Source organism: Neofelis nebulosa, chromosome 7 (assembly GCF_028018385.1).
Source record: "Neofelis nebulosa isolate mNeoNeb1 chromosome 7, mNeoNeb1.pri, whole genome shotgun sequence".
NCBI classification, from domain to species: domain Eukaryota; kingdom Metazoa; phylum Chordata; class Mammalia; order Carnivora; family Felidae; genus Neofelis; species Neofelis nebulosa.
In genome coordinates this window covers 120,591,706-120,608,660 of record NC_080788.1, presented here as the reverse complement: position 1 = coordinate 120,608,660, position 16,955 = coordinate 120,591,706, and the positions used below count along the sequence as shown (strand labels likewise).

Genomic DNA, 16,955 nt, shown 5'->3' with positions numbered 1-16,955 from the left:
TTCTGGCCCCTGACTGAGCACGCTCCCCCTCCCACTCTGTGCTCTCACAAGGAGCGGAGATGGGCAACCTCACATTTCCTCATGCAAAGAATAAAGCCCTGGTTAGGGAAGACCCAGGATCCCAACTTGTACAGACAAGTTGGCAAGCTGGTCCCTGGGGTGCCTGTGTCCCTGGGTCCTCTGGGGTCTCTTCAGAACCTCATACCAATAAGGTGTGACATTTTAGTCACGTGGTCTCATTCTTGCCCCCAACTACCAAGGTATTAGAACCCAGCAAAATATACGATAATTTTAGATTTAAATTCAAACCCTAGACTAGGGAGAAAAATCCAGCTCTAGTCCACATACCAAGGGATCGATGGAACAGCTTCAAGATATCTGGTGACATTAGAGCCTTTGCCCTTAACATGGACTGGTCAGAAGTGGAATCTACTTCATCCGGAATCTTTCTCTGGCTCCTTTTGATGGGCTTGGCAGATGGCTCTGTTACATGCACTCCCATTTGGGAGAGCCTTTCCTTGGCTCATGGGGTGACTAAGGGCTGCTTTGATCTTCTGCCTTCCCTCTCCCACTTGCTGACAGACCTCCCACATACAATAATCGTGGCTGGGGCTCTGATCTGAGGAAAGAAGCCAGCAGTGGTGTGCCGGGCTAGAGTATGTTATGCTACGTTAACAAGCGACCCCAGCCCTCATGACTTAGAACACAGCAAAGTTTACATCTGATCAGTGCTACATGCCCCTCGTGGGTCAGCTGGGGATCCTGCCTCATGTTTCTGCACTCTAGAACTAGCCTAAAGGGATAGCCAGCATCTTGAATGTGGCCAGTCTCCATGGGAGAAAGGAAGAGTTGCTCACAGTTATGCCTTGGTCCATAAATTATATGCGTCATAGCTCATCAGCCAGCACGAGTGCCCTGGTCCGACCCGAAGAACCAGGAGGCACGGGATGCCTGGGTGACCCAGTCAGTTAAGCATCTGACTCTTGATTTTGGCTCAGGTCATGATCTCACAGTCCCTGAGTTCAAGCCCCATGTCAGGCTCTGCACTGATAGCACAGGGCCTGCTTGGGATTCTCTTTCTCTCCCTTTCTCTCTCTCTGCCCGTCTCCCACTTGCGTTGCATGCACACACACACACTCTCTCTCTCTGTCTCAAAATAAACTTAAGAGAGAGAGAGAGAGAGAACCAGGAAGCACAAGCCTACCTGGTCCAGCAAGGGGGAAAGCTGGAATATTTAGTGAACAGCATCAATACCAGGAGTCTCCTAATGCCCAGTAGAGGGCACTTTGTGCAACACCTCCACAGATGTGCCCAGAACATTTGGGGCAGGACAGGCATCAGGGCTCTTTGCTCCTGGTAAATCTAATCTCCTTCTTACACTACCTGATCCCTGTAGGAGAGATCCAAAGATTTCATTTTTTCTCAGTGTGGTCTTAGAAAAGGGTCCTCACCTCTGTCTCTTTATCTCCCGAAGCAATGATCACTTATCACTCCCAATGGCTTTGCCCATCCTTCTTCTGGTACCTCAGCTAAGGCCGCAGGCCATGGAGCTGGCTGCTCTCTAATGAGCAGCCAAAGTTGGTGGTCCTAGATGCTTCAATCCCCCTCGTCTGTCTCATTCTCTTCAATTCTGTCTTTACAGAGATCCTTAGAATAGGTTAGCCCAGTGTCACCACAGCCCAACCAAGAGCTGTTGGCCACCCTCTTTCTAGAGACGAACCTTATCTCAGTATCCCCAAGATTGCCTTGGGGGCCTGGGTATTTCCTTGCAGATACCCAGCTGAACAACCACCTGCCCTCTGTATATCTTCCTCTTCTGGACCCTCAGGGTGAAGTTTTGGCCTTGAGAGGGCCCAGGTGCCCTGGGATAGAGGGCTCTGATGTGGCCCGGCTTCTGCAGACCAAACAACGTCAGAGGAGACTTATTTTCACTCTCCACTTCAGGGGCCGTATCGCGTTCTGTAACAGCTGCTGGCTTTCGTCCCTTTGCAGAGAGCCTGCGTTCTGACCCTTGGCCCTGCCGCCTGCATTTCCTCCATGGGTGCTGAGCAGATCTTCCTCTTGGGCAGTAGGTCTTCTGCATCTGCATAAGCTGGTGGACTTCCTCCAGGAGAATGACAGTTCCCGATTTAGGAAGAGTAGATCCTCTTGTTTCCCCTGGAGCTCAGTCAGTCTGTCTGTCACTAACAGTGGCTGGCAGCCTCACCCTTGAGCCCGAGGCACATACTGCCTTCCTGCAGTCCCAACCCAGAGTTCAGTCCCTGTGTTATGACCTCCTGAAGTCTGCCCAAGTCCCCTGTGTGCCTTGAATGAGGACTTCTGGGTATGTCAGGTCGTATCAGGAAGAACCCTGCCTGCAGCCAACCCCCCCCCCCCCCCGGGAGCAAGATCTCTGTCCTCCTCGCTGCCCCAGGCTCATCCTTTCGGACTCTCTCCCAGATCTCACCAGAGTGGGCATTGGCAGCCCTACATGGTTCTCACCTGGAACAAAAGTCTCTCCGGCCAAGAAGCCTTGCCAGCCTCCACCCTTGACTCTGCATCAGCCTCAGGGCTGGTCTTGGTCACATCCGAGATTGGGGGTCCTCCTCAGTCCCCATTTCCTGCTGCAGGGGAGCCCATTTTGCCCTCATTGCCCGGTGACCTGTTCTGGGGTCTCCGGGACCTGCCATACCAAGCAGGTACAGTCCCAGTAACGTAAAGGAACAGGATTCACCAAGGCAGATACGAAGGCCCTTCCCAACAGGCCAGCTCATGGAGTAGAGCTCTCCCACCCTCCCACAGCTGTGGTGACCACGGCCTCTTGCCCCACCCAGGGAGTCTCCCTTTCTAAAGTTCTTCTGTCTCTTTTGTCCAGGACAGTGGGTGGGAGGTGAAGCTGGGAACACCAGACAGGACTCACTTTTTCCTAGTTTCCATCTGTACAGAAACTGGCATCCCTCCCTCTCCCCCACCAAGGGCAGGGTCAAGGATTTGCTTCCTCTCAGACCTACCCATGTGCTGTGGTTCCCAGCGATGACCAAGGGTGGAGATGTTATTTTGCAGATATCAACGAATGCCGTCACCCTGGCACCTGCCCGGATGGGAGATGCGTCAACTCCCCCGGCTCCTACACTTGCCTAGCCTGCGAGGAGGGCTACAGGGGCCAGAGCGGGAGCTGTGTAGGTGAGGGCTGCTTGCCAAGGCAGTGAGAGGGCTGTTTGGCCTTGGGACCTCTGGTTGAGCCCACACACAGGGAGGGAAGGAGATGGGCAGGGGGAAGTGGCTTGGAGGCCATTGTCCTCCATGACCTGGCTGGGTTCCCACATGATGTTGGCCATGAGATGGGTGTGCTTCAATTACTGGTGTTCTTCCCTCTGAATCAGCTTGTGTGGGGGCCCCTTTGGTTCCTTGACCATATCCATCCAGGAGCTATAGCCCAAGGTCCAGAAGCTTCTAGGGCTGGATCCTGCTCGGTAGAGTGAGTTGCCAAGAACCTTAGGAAGAGGGTGGCTCCGGTGCTGTGAGCTGGCAGCCGAGTCCTCCCGGGGAGGATGGCCTTCTGCTTTTCTGCATCTCAACAGCAATGTCCAAACAGCAACACCTAACTCAACAGTGGGTGTGCTTCTCCCTCCAGAGGAGGCTGCGTGTCAGCTGTAGGAAGAGTGTTCTTTCCCCTCAGTCCCTGCAGGAAGAAAGGCCCAGGGTTCAGAAGGCCAGGAGGGACTGAATTGTGAATAGATGCTTTGAGGCTCTGGAGAGGGCAGGCATTTCCCAGGCCCTTGAGACTCCGGTCAGCCAGCCAGGCATAGATCGGCCTGTCTCTGCATTGCCCACTCACCTATTGAAGCTGGCTGTTGGGCTGGGAACATGGAATCATACCAGTTTGGTTGGCAAGTAGGCGGTCAGAAGGGTTCAGAGCCACTGTAAGGTGAGTCAAGGGTCTTGGACATTTCATTCCAGGTGTCCTCAGATGGGCCAAACCAGCCCCAGGGCTGGGGAACCTGGCCTCCTTTTCTAGGACATGCAAAGTGCTGTGTGTTACCAGATAGAGCTGCAGCGGGCCCAGGCGGGAAGGGCACCCTGCCCTGAACTAGGTGGGTGGGGCCAGGAGCAGGAGCAACCTGATGGCCTTCCCAGGGTGGCCTGTGGCCCCTCAGAATGCCGATTCCCTGGCCTCATAACTGAGATGCTCTAAGCCTGACAATGGGGACCACGTGAAGGAGAGGAGGCCAACCTGCCATCTTGGACTTCTCTTCCACAGATGTAAATGAGTGTCTGACCCCTGGGGTCTGCGCCCATGGAAAGTGCATCAACCTGGAGGGCTCCTTTAGATGCTCTTGTGAGCTGGGCTATGAGGTCACCTCAGATGAGAAGGGCTGCCAAGGTACATAGATGCTGAAGCACCCTTCCTCCATGCAAATCCACCCGCAGCTCCTTCCCTCTGCACACCCACTGCTGATCCAGCCGTCGTCCCACATCCCTAATCATGCGGACCCAACCACACATCCTGCCAAGTCCCATCCTTCCCCCCCCCCTGCCCCCCGCCCACCGCCCACCTGTCAGTTCCGTCCGTCCTGGCATGTCTGTCCTGCAGAGGGTCCCACACAGAACCCAATGGCCTGTTTCAGATGTCGACGAGTGTGCCAGCCAGGCCTCGTGCCCCACGGGCCTCTGCCTCAACACTGAGGGCTCCTTCACCTGCTCCGCCTGCGAGAGTGGGTACTGGGTGAATGAAGACAGCACTGCCTGTGAAGGTAAACCCAGGGAGGGGCTGGCAGAGGGGGACCAGGAATATAGGCTTTCTTACCCCCCAAAGAACACTCCGTTTGTCCCCCAGCTTTGGGCTGATGCTCAGGGTCTCCAGGCTAGACTAGAGGACCTTACCAATGGACTTGGCCCCAAGGGGAGCATCTATTGTCATCGTCCCCAAGTTTGGAGGCGAGGATAGAAGGAAAAAAAGGGAGTCGCGGAGACAGGAGGGAAGCTGACCGTAGAGCTGCCCCCAGAGTGTTCTGGGGAGAGGGTGCCAGGGTTGCCCTATAGAAGGCCCCCAGCTTGGGTCTGCCTCTCCCCACGGGCCCCAAGACAGTCCTATAAGCTCCGAGAAGGAGGCCACGTGTGTGGGAAGCTTCCTGCCCTGACAGGTAGAGGGAGCTCTCCCGAGCCCACAGGGTGACTGGCTGGCTGTCTGCCCCAGACCTAGACGAGTGCGCCTTTCCGGGAGTCTGCCCCTCGGGAGTCTGCACCAACACCGCGGGCTCCTTCTCCTGCAGGGACTGTGAGGAGGGTTACCGGCCCAGCCCCCTGGGCCACACCTGCGAAGGTGAGAGCCCCCTTCCCCCACCACCGAGAGGGAGGGGAGCACAGATGGGGCGCAGGAGACCAACCCACCACCCTTAGAGAAGGGAGTGACCAGACACAGCAGGGATTGCTTCCAGGCGGGGGGCCCTTCTGTCTACCTTGGACTGGCTAGCTGGGGACACCTATTCTCACCCCTCCCTCAACAGGAGTTGGAAAGGTGACTACACATCTGGGTTTAGGGGGCCAATGAGCCACTGGATCACAAGCCTCAGGGGAGTCTGGTCCACGTGCAGCTTCGTGGGTTCTTTGTAAGGGTGGGGGCTGGGACCATATTTTGGGAAACATCGGCCTGTACCAGGCAATCTGTAGGCCTGCTTAAAGAACCTAGTTCCTGTGACCTTCTTAGCTTCTCTGTATATTTCCTTCATTTATCTCTCATTTGTTTTCCCATTGCTTCTCAGAAAAATCTAAGCCATCTCAGCCATGGTCAGGGCAGTGGCTTTGGCCACTGTAGGCCAAGGTCGCGGGGAGGGGCCAAGCATCCCCAGAGGCACTGTGTGGGCAGCTGGAGAGGCCCAGCCAAAGGCTGCTGGGCCAGGGCAACGATGGAGGGAGCTGCAGTGATACTGCTCCCCAAAGCCTCCCTCGCCAGCTGCTTTATAAGGCGATGAGGCCCCTGTGGGTCCAGACTCCTCAGGCAGGGGACTGGTCCTCTGGAGACCTCCCTGTTGGTTCCTGTCCTGGTGGGGGTGGTGCTGCCACGGACTGCCTTCCCCCCTGTGTGACCCTGCAGATGTGGATGAGTGTAAAGACTTCCAGAGCAGCTGCCTGGGAGGCGAGTGCAAGAACACGGCTGGCTCCTATCAGTGCCTCTGTCCCACAGGCTTCCAGCTGGCCAATGGCACCACGTGTGAGGGTGAGTGGCTCCCTATCCCCAGCGGGAACCGTGGACAATGAGTGGGGCGGGGGAGGGGGCAACATGCCTGGGAGACACCGCTGCCTACCTTCTCCTTGCAGATGTGGACGAGTGCGTGGGAGAGGAGTACTGTGCACCCCGTGGCGAGTGCCTCAACAGCCACGGGTCCTTCTTCTGTCTCTGTGCACCGGGCTTCGCCAGCGCGGAGGGGGGCACCAGCTGCCAGGGTGAGAAGCCAGCTGGGCCATGTCTGCTTGCCAGCAGCAGGGGGTGCTGGAGGCTCTGTCTAGACTACTGAAATAAAGTGCTCCTGGCCCCCCACCCGGGGATGGGAGGCGGGAGGCTGAGTGATGACAGGGAGACAGGTTTCAGGAAGGCACTCAACAGGGCCTCTCCATGGTATCTACGACAGGCATGTGCCCTTTGAACGCTTTGGGTGTCACCCTTCTGTCCTTGGTAGTGTCCCAGTTCTGGGGCTCCTCCCCCGAGCCTGGCCTCTGGCCTCCAGCTCCAGACTCTTCCTTAGATCTTCTAGCCCTTTCCTAACCTGAGGCACTCTCTGGCTCTCCTGTGGACTACTTAGGGCCCCAGGGAGCCATGGCTGGGCCTGCTGACAAATGTCTCTATTCTAGATGTGGACGAGTGTGCAGTCACAGACCGGTGTCTGGGAGGACACTGTGTCAACACCGAGGGCTCCTTCAACTGTCTGTGTGAAACCGGCTTCCGGCCCTCCCCAGAGAGCGGGGAGTGTGTGGGTAAGGTCGCCAGGGGGGAGTGGACAGGGCTCTGCCCCGTGTCCGCCCACCTCCACCCCTGCCTGGTCGTCAGCTCCCTGGGACCAGGAACTGCAGCTTCCAGAAAGCAGAGCACTTTCCACAGATTAATCATCCAATGGAGAATGCATTTATTGACTGTCCGCTGACTCCGGACGTATCCAAGGATGACAAAATAAAGACAATCAGGATCCTTGTGCCAGCAGAGCACACAATCTAGTTTTTAAAGCCAAACTGATTCAATAGACATTTATTAAACCCCTGCTAGGTTCAATGTCTTTTGCTAGGACAAAGTAGACAGTTATGGACAATCTTCAAATTGAGCAAGGGAGACAGATACGAAGACAATTTTCAGTAAATACGCTTTGGTGCAGACTTATATAAAAAGAAGCATAAAGTACTCTGCCGTAGGGAGAAGGGGGTGAGGGAAAAAATATGTCACAGAAGGCTAAGAGCTCAGTGCGTTCCTAAACAGCATATAGTTTTCTACCTAGACACTCATCCTGCCGGGTCAGGAGAAATGATCCTGAACTTAATGTTTTGGGGGTGAGTTGAGCACAGTCATTTGCAGCCGATCAAGGACCCCAAAGGTTGTGGGGCATGACCTTGTAATGCCAAAACAGTGGGGCCAAAGCAGTGACCTGCCCACTTCTGCCCCCTCTCTTGGCTCTGGGGACAGATATTGACGAGTGTAAGGACCACGGCGACTCGGTATGTGGGGCCTGGAGGTGTGAGAACAGCCCTGGCTCCTACCGCTGTGTCCTAGCCTGCCAGCCTGGCTTCCACATGGCTCCGACTGGAGACTGCATTGGTGAGTAGGAATGGGGAGTCGGAGGCAGGAGGGCTGAGGACACCTATTTTCACGTATCCAGCTAGAAACTGCTTTCGCCTGAGGACATTGTGTTGGCAGCTGTTGGAAGTTTGCGTGTTTTCCAAACAGCAGGGCTTACACAAAAATTGAAGAGGAACGTCAATGTTAGAGTGTTCTTGTCCTGTGTTTAGAAGTTACTTTTTACAGACATTGGTGTCAATAGTCCAAGTATTCCCAGCAAACAGAGCAAGAGCGCACCCTACACCCTAGTCCCCACTGTCCCACAGACATAGACGAGTGTGCCAACGACACCATGTGTGGGAGCCACGGCTTCTGCGACAACACTGACGGCTCCTTCCGCTGCCTCTGTGACCAGGGCTTCGAGACTTCGTCCTCCGGCTGGGAATGTGTTGGTGAGAAGCCTGCAGGCTAGCCAGGCTCCGGGCCCGGGAAGGGGAGGCCCTTGTGCCCATCTCCACAGATTTTGGCTGTCCTGGAGAGAGGCCCTAGGGCCCTCCTCCTGAAGGGCTCGAGGTCACACGCCTCCACAATAGGTCCTCATAGAGTGGGCAAGGGAGGGGGATATCGGCTCTACCCTACAGCAGGCAGGGGGACCAGGTTGGCAGGAGAAACGTGGCCATGTTCTACCAGCAGGGGGAGCAAGCATATCAGCGAAGGAGCACCACCCTTCCCCAGAGACCTCTGGGTCTCGAGAGGCACATTTGGAGAACGTGCCGGAGGGAGGAACCCTTCCTCTTTGTCCATTTAGTGACCCTTTCCTGCCACCCGTCGCCTCTCTCCCTTCCCACGCCCTCTGTTCATCGGTCCCTCCTTCCTGCTAGCTCCCTTCTGCTCTTCTCCCAAGACCTAGTCTGTTTCTTTTGAGGGGATGGATGAGGATCTGCCCCCTGGGCTGCGGGCAGAGGGGCAGGGGCACAGGCTGCGTCTTCTCCACCCACAAGCCCATCCTCGTGCCTGGCAGACGTGAACGAGTGTGAGCTCATGCTGGCGGTGTGTGGGGCGGCGCTCTGTGAGAATGTGGAGGGCTCCTTCCTGTGCCTCTGTGCCAGTGACCTGGAGGAGTACGACGCCCAGGAGGGGCACTGCCGCCCGCGGGTGGCTGGAGGTGAGCGTGCCCCATACTCTACCCAGTCGTTGCGAATGACCACTCTGCGGCTTACAAAGCACTTCAACTGCGGCAGCTACTGAGAAGGAGCCTGGGCCAGGCCCGGGGCAGTGTGGGCAGGGGCACCACTTAGGAATGCAGTGCGGCAGGGCAAGGAGTCGAGTGCAGCAAATGTCATGACGGGGGGGGGGGGGGGGGGGGGGGGTCTGTCCCCAGCCAGGGAATGTCTGGGAGGCTCGGGAAGCTCTGATGCCAACTGAAGGTGCCCAGGGATCTCAGATTGAGCCTCACGGGGGTCCCAGGGCACGTTTGGTGAGGGAGGCCTTGAAGCTAAGCCTCACTCTCTCCTGTCCACTCCACTCTTGAGCTGCCGGGTCCAGCCTGTCACCCCAGGCTGGATTAGGACTCAGCTGGCCTCCTCTGACTTGGGGAAAAGAAAACAGGACCTGGAACAGGGAAGGTGGGAGGGGCTGGGGTAGTGTGAGCTGAGGAATGGGGGAGGCTGCCTCTACGGTTATGCCAAGGACTGGGGGCACCCCCTATCGTGGGGGATAGCAGGGGGATAGCAGGGGATAGCAGAAGAACAGGGGTCTGGGCCACTTAACAGCTGGTGGCTGTGGTAAGTCACCTAGTTTTTCTAAATCTTAACTGCCTCATCTGTGAGAGGGAGGTGACAATATAAAGTTGTTGAAAGCATCAAGCACAATAATACAGGTAAAAAAGCATGTTTACACTGGGAAGTGCTATTATATAAACATAAAATTTTGAAAATAAATTCAAAGCCTAGGGTGCCCTAGAGAGCCACGGACAGACAGTAATAAAGGGCATCCCTCACACACAGGTCAGAGTATTCCTGAGGCCCCACCAGGGGACCACCCCCCGGGCCCCATCCGCATGGAGTGCTACTCTGGGCAGAATGACCAGCTGCCCTGCTCCAGCCTTCTGGGCCGGAACACCACACAGGCCGAGTGCTGCTGCACTCAGGGTGCCAGCTGGGGAGACGCCTGTGACCTCTGCCCAGCTGAGGACTCAGGTAAGGCCCCCAAGAGTCCCAAATCCTCAGTGTCAGCTCTGCAGGGTGACCCTGAAAGAAGGGGCGAGGAGATGGGGGCAGAGCCCTTCTGTCTCTAAGCTTGGATGCCTCCTTGCACAGTGGAATTCAGCGAGATCTGCCCTAGTGGTAAAGGCTACATCCCTGTGGACGGAGCCTGGATGTTTGGACAGACCACGTACACAGGTAACCTCCCTAGAGACCCTCCTCCCCAGAATCCACTCACCTGAGCGGGCCCGGCCTGGTCCTCCGGGAGGGTCCCCAAGGAAGCTCTGCATGAAGCCCCAGCCTCCCAGGTGGCTCCCCTGGTTCCTGTCCTGGGGCTGACTACCTACGGATGTGTAGCTGAGGTTCTGACCTGAGCTCCCTCTGCTCCCCCGAGGCCGAACCCTCCGGAAGAAACTATGACGCCTTGACTAACCCAGTCCTGGAGCATAGGGACAGAGTGGGAAGTACTGCTATACCGAGGCAGCTGCTTATCTCCCTGGCCTCACTTAGCCAGAAACTTTGGGGGAACCCACACTCAAAGTGGGTAGTTCAGGCATGAGCCCTTCCGCATCCTAATCCTGAAGCTGGAGAAGGAAATCACAGAAACAGAAGCAGCTTTCCTTAAGTGCTTGCTACATGCCAAGTGCTATTGAAGCACCTACATATATTAACCTCTTAATCTTCGTAACAATTGTGAGAGATTAATAGCATCCACGTATTTTTAGGTAGGAAACTGAGGCAAGGAGACCTGAACAAGTTGCCCAGTCACCTGACTGGCAAGTGGCAGCACCAGGACCCAAACCCAGCAGGTCTGGCTTTGGAGCCCTTAGTATCACATTCTGCTTCGTACTGCTTCTCACCTCGGCTCCGCCCTCCCGCAGATGCGGACGAGTGTGTGATGTTCGGGCCTGGGCTCTGCCAGAACGGCCGGTGCCTCAACACGGTGCCTGGCTACATCTGCCTGTGCCATCCCGGCTACCACTACAACGCGGTCCACAGGAAGTGTGAGGGTGAGGACACACACCGCCCCTCCCCGCCCCCGCACCCACAGCCGAATGCTCTCCCAGCCCCCACCAGCCAGCCCCATTCTTGCTGGGAGCTCCCACTGCAGCAGGCAGGTCTGAGGTGAGGGGAGCTGTTGGAAAGGCATCCCTGGGGAGGGCCCCCCCTCCCCAGACTGGACTGGGTCGGGGGGGGGGGGGCGGGAGGGGGAAGCAGGGTGCCACCTCTTCATTGTCAGTTACAAGAAAACCCCCGTCCACGAAGGCGGTCCGTGGGCAAGCCGCCTTGGTACTGCCCCCCACATCCCCCTTCCGTCTTTCTGCCACCACAGATCATGACGAGTGCCAGGACATGGCCTGCGAGAACGGTGAGTGTGTGAACACTGAAGGCTCTTTCCACTGCTTCTGCAGCCCCCCGCTCACCCTGGACCTCGGCCAGCAGCGCTGCGTGAACAGCACCGGCGGCACGGGTCAGTAGGCCTGGAGTGGCGGGGCAGCGGTGGGGGGACTGAATCCGGGCCGGGAGGGCTCACGTGCCCCTGTGCGCTGTGCCACCAGAGGACCTGCCTGACCACGACATCCACATGGACATCTGCTGGAAAAGAGTCACCAATTATGTGTGCAGCCAACCTCTGCACGGGCGCCGCACCACCTACACAGAATGCTGCTGTCAGGATGGCGAGGCCTGGAGCCAGCAGTGTGCCCTGTGCCCCCCCAGGAGCTCTGGTGAGAAGGGTGACCCGTGCCTGCCTGGGGGGAAGGGGCCCCAGGGAAGGAAATGCCCTCACCTGGGAAGGAGGGATTTAGGAGTAGAGCAATCAGAGTGTGGCCATCTTCCATCTCTATTGTCTGGGGACAGAGTGGGGGAGGGGCTGGGGTGACGAGGAGAGCACTGTCAGGAACTCCCAGAGGACACCAGTCCCAGCATGCTCCCTCTCCCCGGGGAAATGAGCCTGGGAACCACACTCCAGGCTTTAGCTATCAGGAGCCTGGCAGCATCCTCTCTCCCTCCTGACAGAGGTCTACGCTCAGCTGTGCAACGTGGCCCGGATCGAAGCCGAGCGGGAGGCTGGAGTCCACTTTCGGCCAGGCTATGAGTATGGCCCCGGGCCCGAGGACCTGCATTACAGCCTCTACGGCCCAGACGGGGCCCCCTTCTACAACTACCTGGGTCCCGAGGACACCGTCCCAGAGCCACCCTTCCCCAACACAGCCAGCCGCCCAGGGGACCACCTACCAGTTCTTGAGCCCCCCCTGCAGCCCTCAGAACTCCAGCCCCACTACGTGGCCAGCCACCCAGGTCTGTGTTGCTGTAAAAATGGGGAAGCGGCGGGCACCAAAATGGTTTCACTTCCATCTCCTCTACCTACTAATCGCTGCCAGCGGGGTGAGGCCCGGGGAGGGAAAAGACCCAGCCAGCCCTCTCACAGGTCACTCAAGGGACAACTCCAAATGCCTGGGTCAGACCCAAACAACTCTGATGAACCAAAGAGGTACAGGACAGGACACCATCCCAACCTCAAAAACTTCCCTGTGGGGGTTGAGAGAGCAAGAGAAAGCAGGTACACTCCGGTCCGTCTCTCTCCCTCCATACCACCCACGGTGTGCAGAATAACCTGGTCTACAGGCTCACACTCGTGACCTGAAATGTGCATTCAGGATTTCTAATCACTTTAGAGGCCCACTGTGGTGACTCGGTTTGTAAGTGGCAAGGACCCCAGCATATAGGACTTGAATTCTAATGAAGAAGTCAGGCCTGGCACCTGTGCAACGGATGTGGTAGCTGCCCCAGGCACAGGCCACTGTATCAGACAAAGGCTTCACGGGGACCAGGGATACGGTCTTTCTCAGGGGTCGGGGCCTGCTTAAAGAGGAGAGGGTTAAGCAGATCCCTAAGTTTTGCTTCGTGTTGGGTGAGGGTAATCCCTTTTTGCTGCCAATCTCCTCCCCACAAAAACCATCTAAAGATTTTAACCACCACCAACCACAAAACCAACACTACATAGACATCCACCTGCTCGGGAACCCTGGCACTATGAGAGCAAGGAGTCTCAACCTTCCCGGAGCTAACATTTAAAGTACCGCAGGTCTCCGCCACCATAAAGTAATGACACATAATTATCTCTTAAGGGTAGTGCCTTTTGTTTTAGCATCTCTGTGAGAGTTTTAGACCCTCCCAACCCCGACCTTAGGATTTCAAAAGGAGCAACCTTCATAGTGGAGGGTGAGGCTCCCAAGGCTGGGTGCAAGGCCTCAGCTTCCTTCTGACTCCCTCCTACCAGAGCACCAGGCCGGCTTCGAAGGGCTTCAGGCAGAGGAATGCGGCATCCTGAATGGCTGTGAGAACGGCCGCTGCGTGCGAGTGAGGGAGGGCTACACCTGTGACTGCTTTGAGGGCTTCCAGCTGGACATGGCCCACATGGCCTGCGTGGGTAAGTTGTGATGTGAGTGGCCCAGGGAGCAGGATGGCCCTGATGGCTCCAGGTGGAAAGGTCAGACTGGCCCACCGCTCACAATACAAGGCTGAACTTGAGAGTGGAAAATACACTGCTGCCCCCTAGTGGGGCTGTCTGGAACCAGGCCAAGTGGTGAGACAGCACCCAAGGAAGGTCTCCTGTTGTGTATAGAAAGCCCTTTCCGGGGAGGTTCCTAGAGAGAAGAAAGGCAGGGACAAAAGAGCATGGTCACTGTCCAGGGGCACAGGATGGGTTCACTACCACCTGCTTTGTGTCTCTGACTTGCCTAGTTTGGGGCAATGACCTCAGCTCCTGGCTGCCACATGTAGGATTCCACTGCGGGGCAGGGGCTGGTGCTTAGTGACCACAACAGCAGAGGCACCCGGGTTCCCCACAGCTCTCTCTTCCTTCTCTTCCTCTTAGATATCAATGAGTGTGACGACTTGAACGGGCCTGCTGCACTCTGTGCCCACGGTCACTGCGAGAACACCGAGGGCTCCTACCGCTGCCATTGCTCCCCAGGTTATGTGGCCGAGGCCGGCCCCCCACACTGTACCTCCAAGGAATAGCAGTGAGGGCTCAGTGTGGGCAGCTACCTGGAAATGGGCCCAGGCCACACAGGCAGGGGCCTCGAGGAGGCTTTCCTAGCTGGGAAGACACCATGAAGAAGCAGGCAGAAGGCCCTGCAGCCCAGCTCCCAGCCAGCCCCGCCTGCTTTTCATCTCTCCCAGCTTAGGCTCTGGCTGAGCTTCTGTCACTGCCTTCATGCTGCCGTGCCCTTGCTTGGCTCAAACACCACCAAATGCTTTAATGCTTCAGCCACTGGCCATGAGGACCAGTCTGCCATCTGTCCTGGCCTTGCTATGGATGCTTCCTAAAGGATGGCCCTCATCCACCCCCTCAAGCTGTGCAAACACGCAAGGTCACTCGGACTCACATTGCAGATACCCTTTCCCAGCCATGATCCACAGGACATCCTGATGATTCCACAACTGGGTCAGAGGTCACATCTGCCCAGGGATGGTCCTTCAGTATCTCTTGAGCAAAAAAGGATTGGGGGGGGGGGCGGTTTGGGGAGTGACTCCAAGGCCCCCTCCAGAGAACCAACACTTCACTCAGCCAATCCAGTCTGGGCCAGATTTTGCCACAGCTCCATCCAATAGCAGTTCTGTGGCCCCAGGGAGGGGCAGATCAGCTCATCTCATCTCGGAAGAGCAAGACTGATACCAGCTTGCTGAGTGTAGAGACACAAGTGAAGGGGAACAAGAAGCCTAAGAAAGCAGCAAGAGGGCAATATGAAAAATACGGGGAGTTGTTAAGAAAGGGGGAGCCAAGGCTTTCAACAAGTCTAAAGAAAACGTTCAGTAACTTCGGGTAAACACTCGCCATCTACCCATGATAATTTGCGTGCACCCAGCAAACGCTGCCACAGGACAGGGTGCCCATCTCCGAAGACCTGTATTAAATACATACTGCTTCTTACCGGAAACAAATCTCTCCTGGGTTCTCCTTTTGTGGATGCCAGTTTTGAGGTACTAAAAATAAAGGGGCCTATTTTCTAGCTTGTGAGATACAGTGTAGTCTTATTTAGGGGAAGCCAGATTTCCTATGTTGTTTTTGTATTCTCAGATGCCCCTGCCATCTTTCTTTCAAAAATGGGATGGCTGGTATCCCTCTCAGTTTACAAGTAGAGACCCACTCCAACCTTGGCTAGCCCGAGTTTAGAACCATTGTGGAATAAAAAGATGTACATCTGGGCTTTTCTGTTTTTGTTTTTATTTCATATTAAACCAAATTTCTTTACCATGTTGGCTAAGTCTAATTATTAGACATGAGGCTGTGCCTACCCTCTTGCCAACTCTGCCAATAGCCTAGGAATGGGATCCAATGGGAAAAGGTTCCTTCTTCTTCTGAGACAAGGAAAGCTCTGCCTTTGCATTTGTCTGATGAAAGGCAATGTAAATGAACGAGACTCCATGCGCCTGAAGACATAGGGACGAATGTCATTTTCTTAATTTAATCTGTCCTGTCCTAGCGGTTGCTCTGATTGTCAGCCATCCCATAATAACTTCCCAATGCCTGTTATGTGCCAGGCACTGTGTTGAGTGCTGGACACAAATTTCATTTAATCATCCAACAATCCGACTATTTTTATTCCCAACTTACAGCTGAGGAAATTGAGACACACAAGAGTTTAAACAATTTGCCCTAGGTCACTCTACTAGCTAAGATGTTTTCAGCCAACAAAACTATATAGTTCTTATACATGTAAAAATATTCTGACCTTCTTTCGTAATCAAAGAAATGCGAATTAAAACCACGCTGAGATACTTTTTAAAAATTGTCAGATTGGCAAAGATCAAAACGTTTAAGACTCCTAGTCGGCAAGCATCTGATGAAAGAGGCACTCACATACACAGCTAACAGGGACGGAAACTGACAGAACTTCTGAAAAGGATAATATGGCAATGTCTTTCAAACGTATAAAAGCTCTTACTCTTTGAATCTTCTAGGAATTTAACCTTCAGATATTTCTCACCAAATGTGAAACGACACACGTCAGAGGTTATTTATTATAGCATTACTTGTAACAGTAAAAGATTAGAAACTATTAGTTGAAACGGAGGCCTAAAAGAGGAGGGAAAAAAAAAGGGGGGCTCTAAATGCCTTGATAAGAAATCCAAACCAGACTAAGGGGGGAAAGAAGGTCATATAACAAAGTATAATATATGCTGCTATTTATCTAAAGAACGGGGGAAGACAGCTGGGTATCTGCTGACCTCATCCTCGCCACTCTCCTTACACCCACGGTTCAGAGAACTTCTTACCGCTCTTCAGTACACCTGCTGGCGCTGTGCCTCCTCTCAACCCTCGCCTTCCTGCTCACCCTTCCAGAAAAACTTCATGCACATACACGGATTTCTTTGTATCAAAACACAAAGAGCACTCTATGCATGCTGTTCTGCGCTTTGCTTTTTTCACTTAATCCGTATTTTCACATAAAGAGTTGTCTCGTTCTATATTGTAATTGTGTGCTATTCCACTGAATGGATAAATCATAATTTGTAATCAGTCCCCTATTGACAGATGTTTCCACTGTTTCCTATCTCTTGCTATTTATAAGTAATGCTGTAATGAATATTCTTGTATGTTATTTCACATTATATCTATGGATCATACCTGTAGGGTAAATTCTCAGAAACAACAGTGGTTTGTGGGGAGGGTGACAGGGTACATGGGTACAGGATTGGGACTTTTCACTGTATCCCCTTTTGTGTCTTTTTGAATTTTGTACCATGTGTATTGCCTTTTCAAAAAAATAAAATATTTTTAAATACAGCTGCTGGCCACAGACCACTTAAATGCTCCCTCCTTTATGTCTTTATCTGACAGTTAAAGCCCCGCAATTATTGCAAAGCTTCTTAAAGCAAACTTCCTTTAAACAGCCCTGCAGCATTTCTGTGGAGAAATGGAAAACAGGGATTCTGAAAGAGCAACCATAAACACCAATGCTAGATACCTAGAAAGTAGAGGTGTTTCCTGCCTTTGAGAC

General features: G+C 54.6%; 1 protein-coding gene across 3 annotated transcripts in view; it reads left to right on the top strand.

Moving 5' to 3' along the window:
• Nucleotides 1-16,741, top strand: part of LTBP2 (latent transforming growth factor beta binding protein 2) — a 106,308-nt gene extending 89,567 nt beyond the window's left edge. Inside the window, exons 19-36 of one of the 3 annotated variants that reach the window (XM_058739664.1) lie at nucleotides 3,043-3,162; nucleotides 4,241-4,363; nucleotides 4,608-4,733; nucleotides 5,177-5,302; nucleotides 6,074-6,196; nucleotides 6,298-6,423; nucleotides 6,829-6,951; nucleotides 7,649-7,780; nucleotides 8,068-8,193; nucleotides 8,763-8,906; nucleotides 9,748-9,939; nucleotides 10,060-10,143; nucleotides 10,827-10,955; nucleotides 11,279-11,416; nucleotides 11,505-11,672; nucleotides 11,965-12,246; nucleotides 13,229-13,378; nucleotides 13,826-16,741. In XM_058739664.1, the coding sequence (XP_058595647.1) occupies nucleotides 3,043-3,162; nucleotides 4,241-4,363; nucleotides 4,608-4,733; nucleotides 5,177-5,302; nucleotides 6,074-6,196; nucleotides 6,298-6,423; nucleotides 6,829-6,951; nucleotides 7,649-7,780; nucleotides 8,068-8,193; nucleotides 8,763-8,906; nucleotides 9,748-9,939; nucleotides 10,060-10,143; nucleotides 10,827-10,955; nucleotides 11,279-11,416; nucleotides 11,505-11,672; nucleotides 11,965-12,246; nucleotides 13,229-13,378; nucleotides 13,826-13,971 (2,558 nt within the window). In that variant the 3' untranslated portion in view covers nucleotides 13,972-16,741. Of the gene's footprint in view, nucleotides 1-3,042; nucleotides 3,163-4,240; nucleotides 4,364-4,607; nucleotides 4,734-5,176; nucleotides 5,303-6,073; nucleotides 6,197-6,297; nucleotides 6,424-6,828; nucleotides 6,952-7,648; nucleotides 7,781-8,067; nucleotides 8,194-8,762; nucleotides 8,907-9,747; nucleotides 9,940-10,059; nucleotides 10,144-10,826; nucleotides 10,956-11,278; nucleotides 11,417-11,504; nucleotides 11,673-11,964; nucleotides 12,247-13,228; nucleotides 13,379-13,825 lie in introns of those variants that run through there. The other 2 variants (XM_058739665.1, XM_058739666.1) reach the window with 2 other exon arrangements.
• The last annotated feature ends 214 nt before the right edge of the window (nucleotides 16,742-16,955 follow it).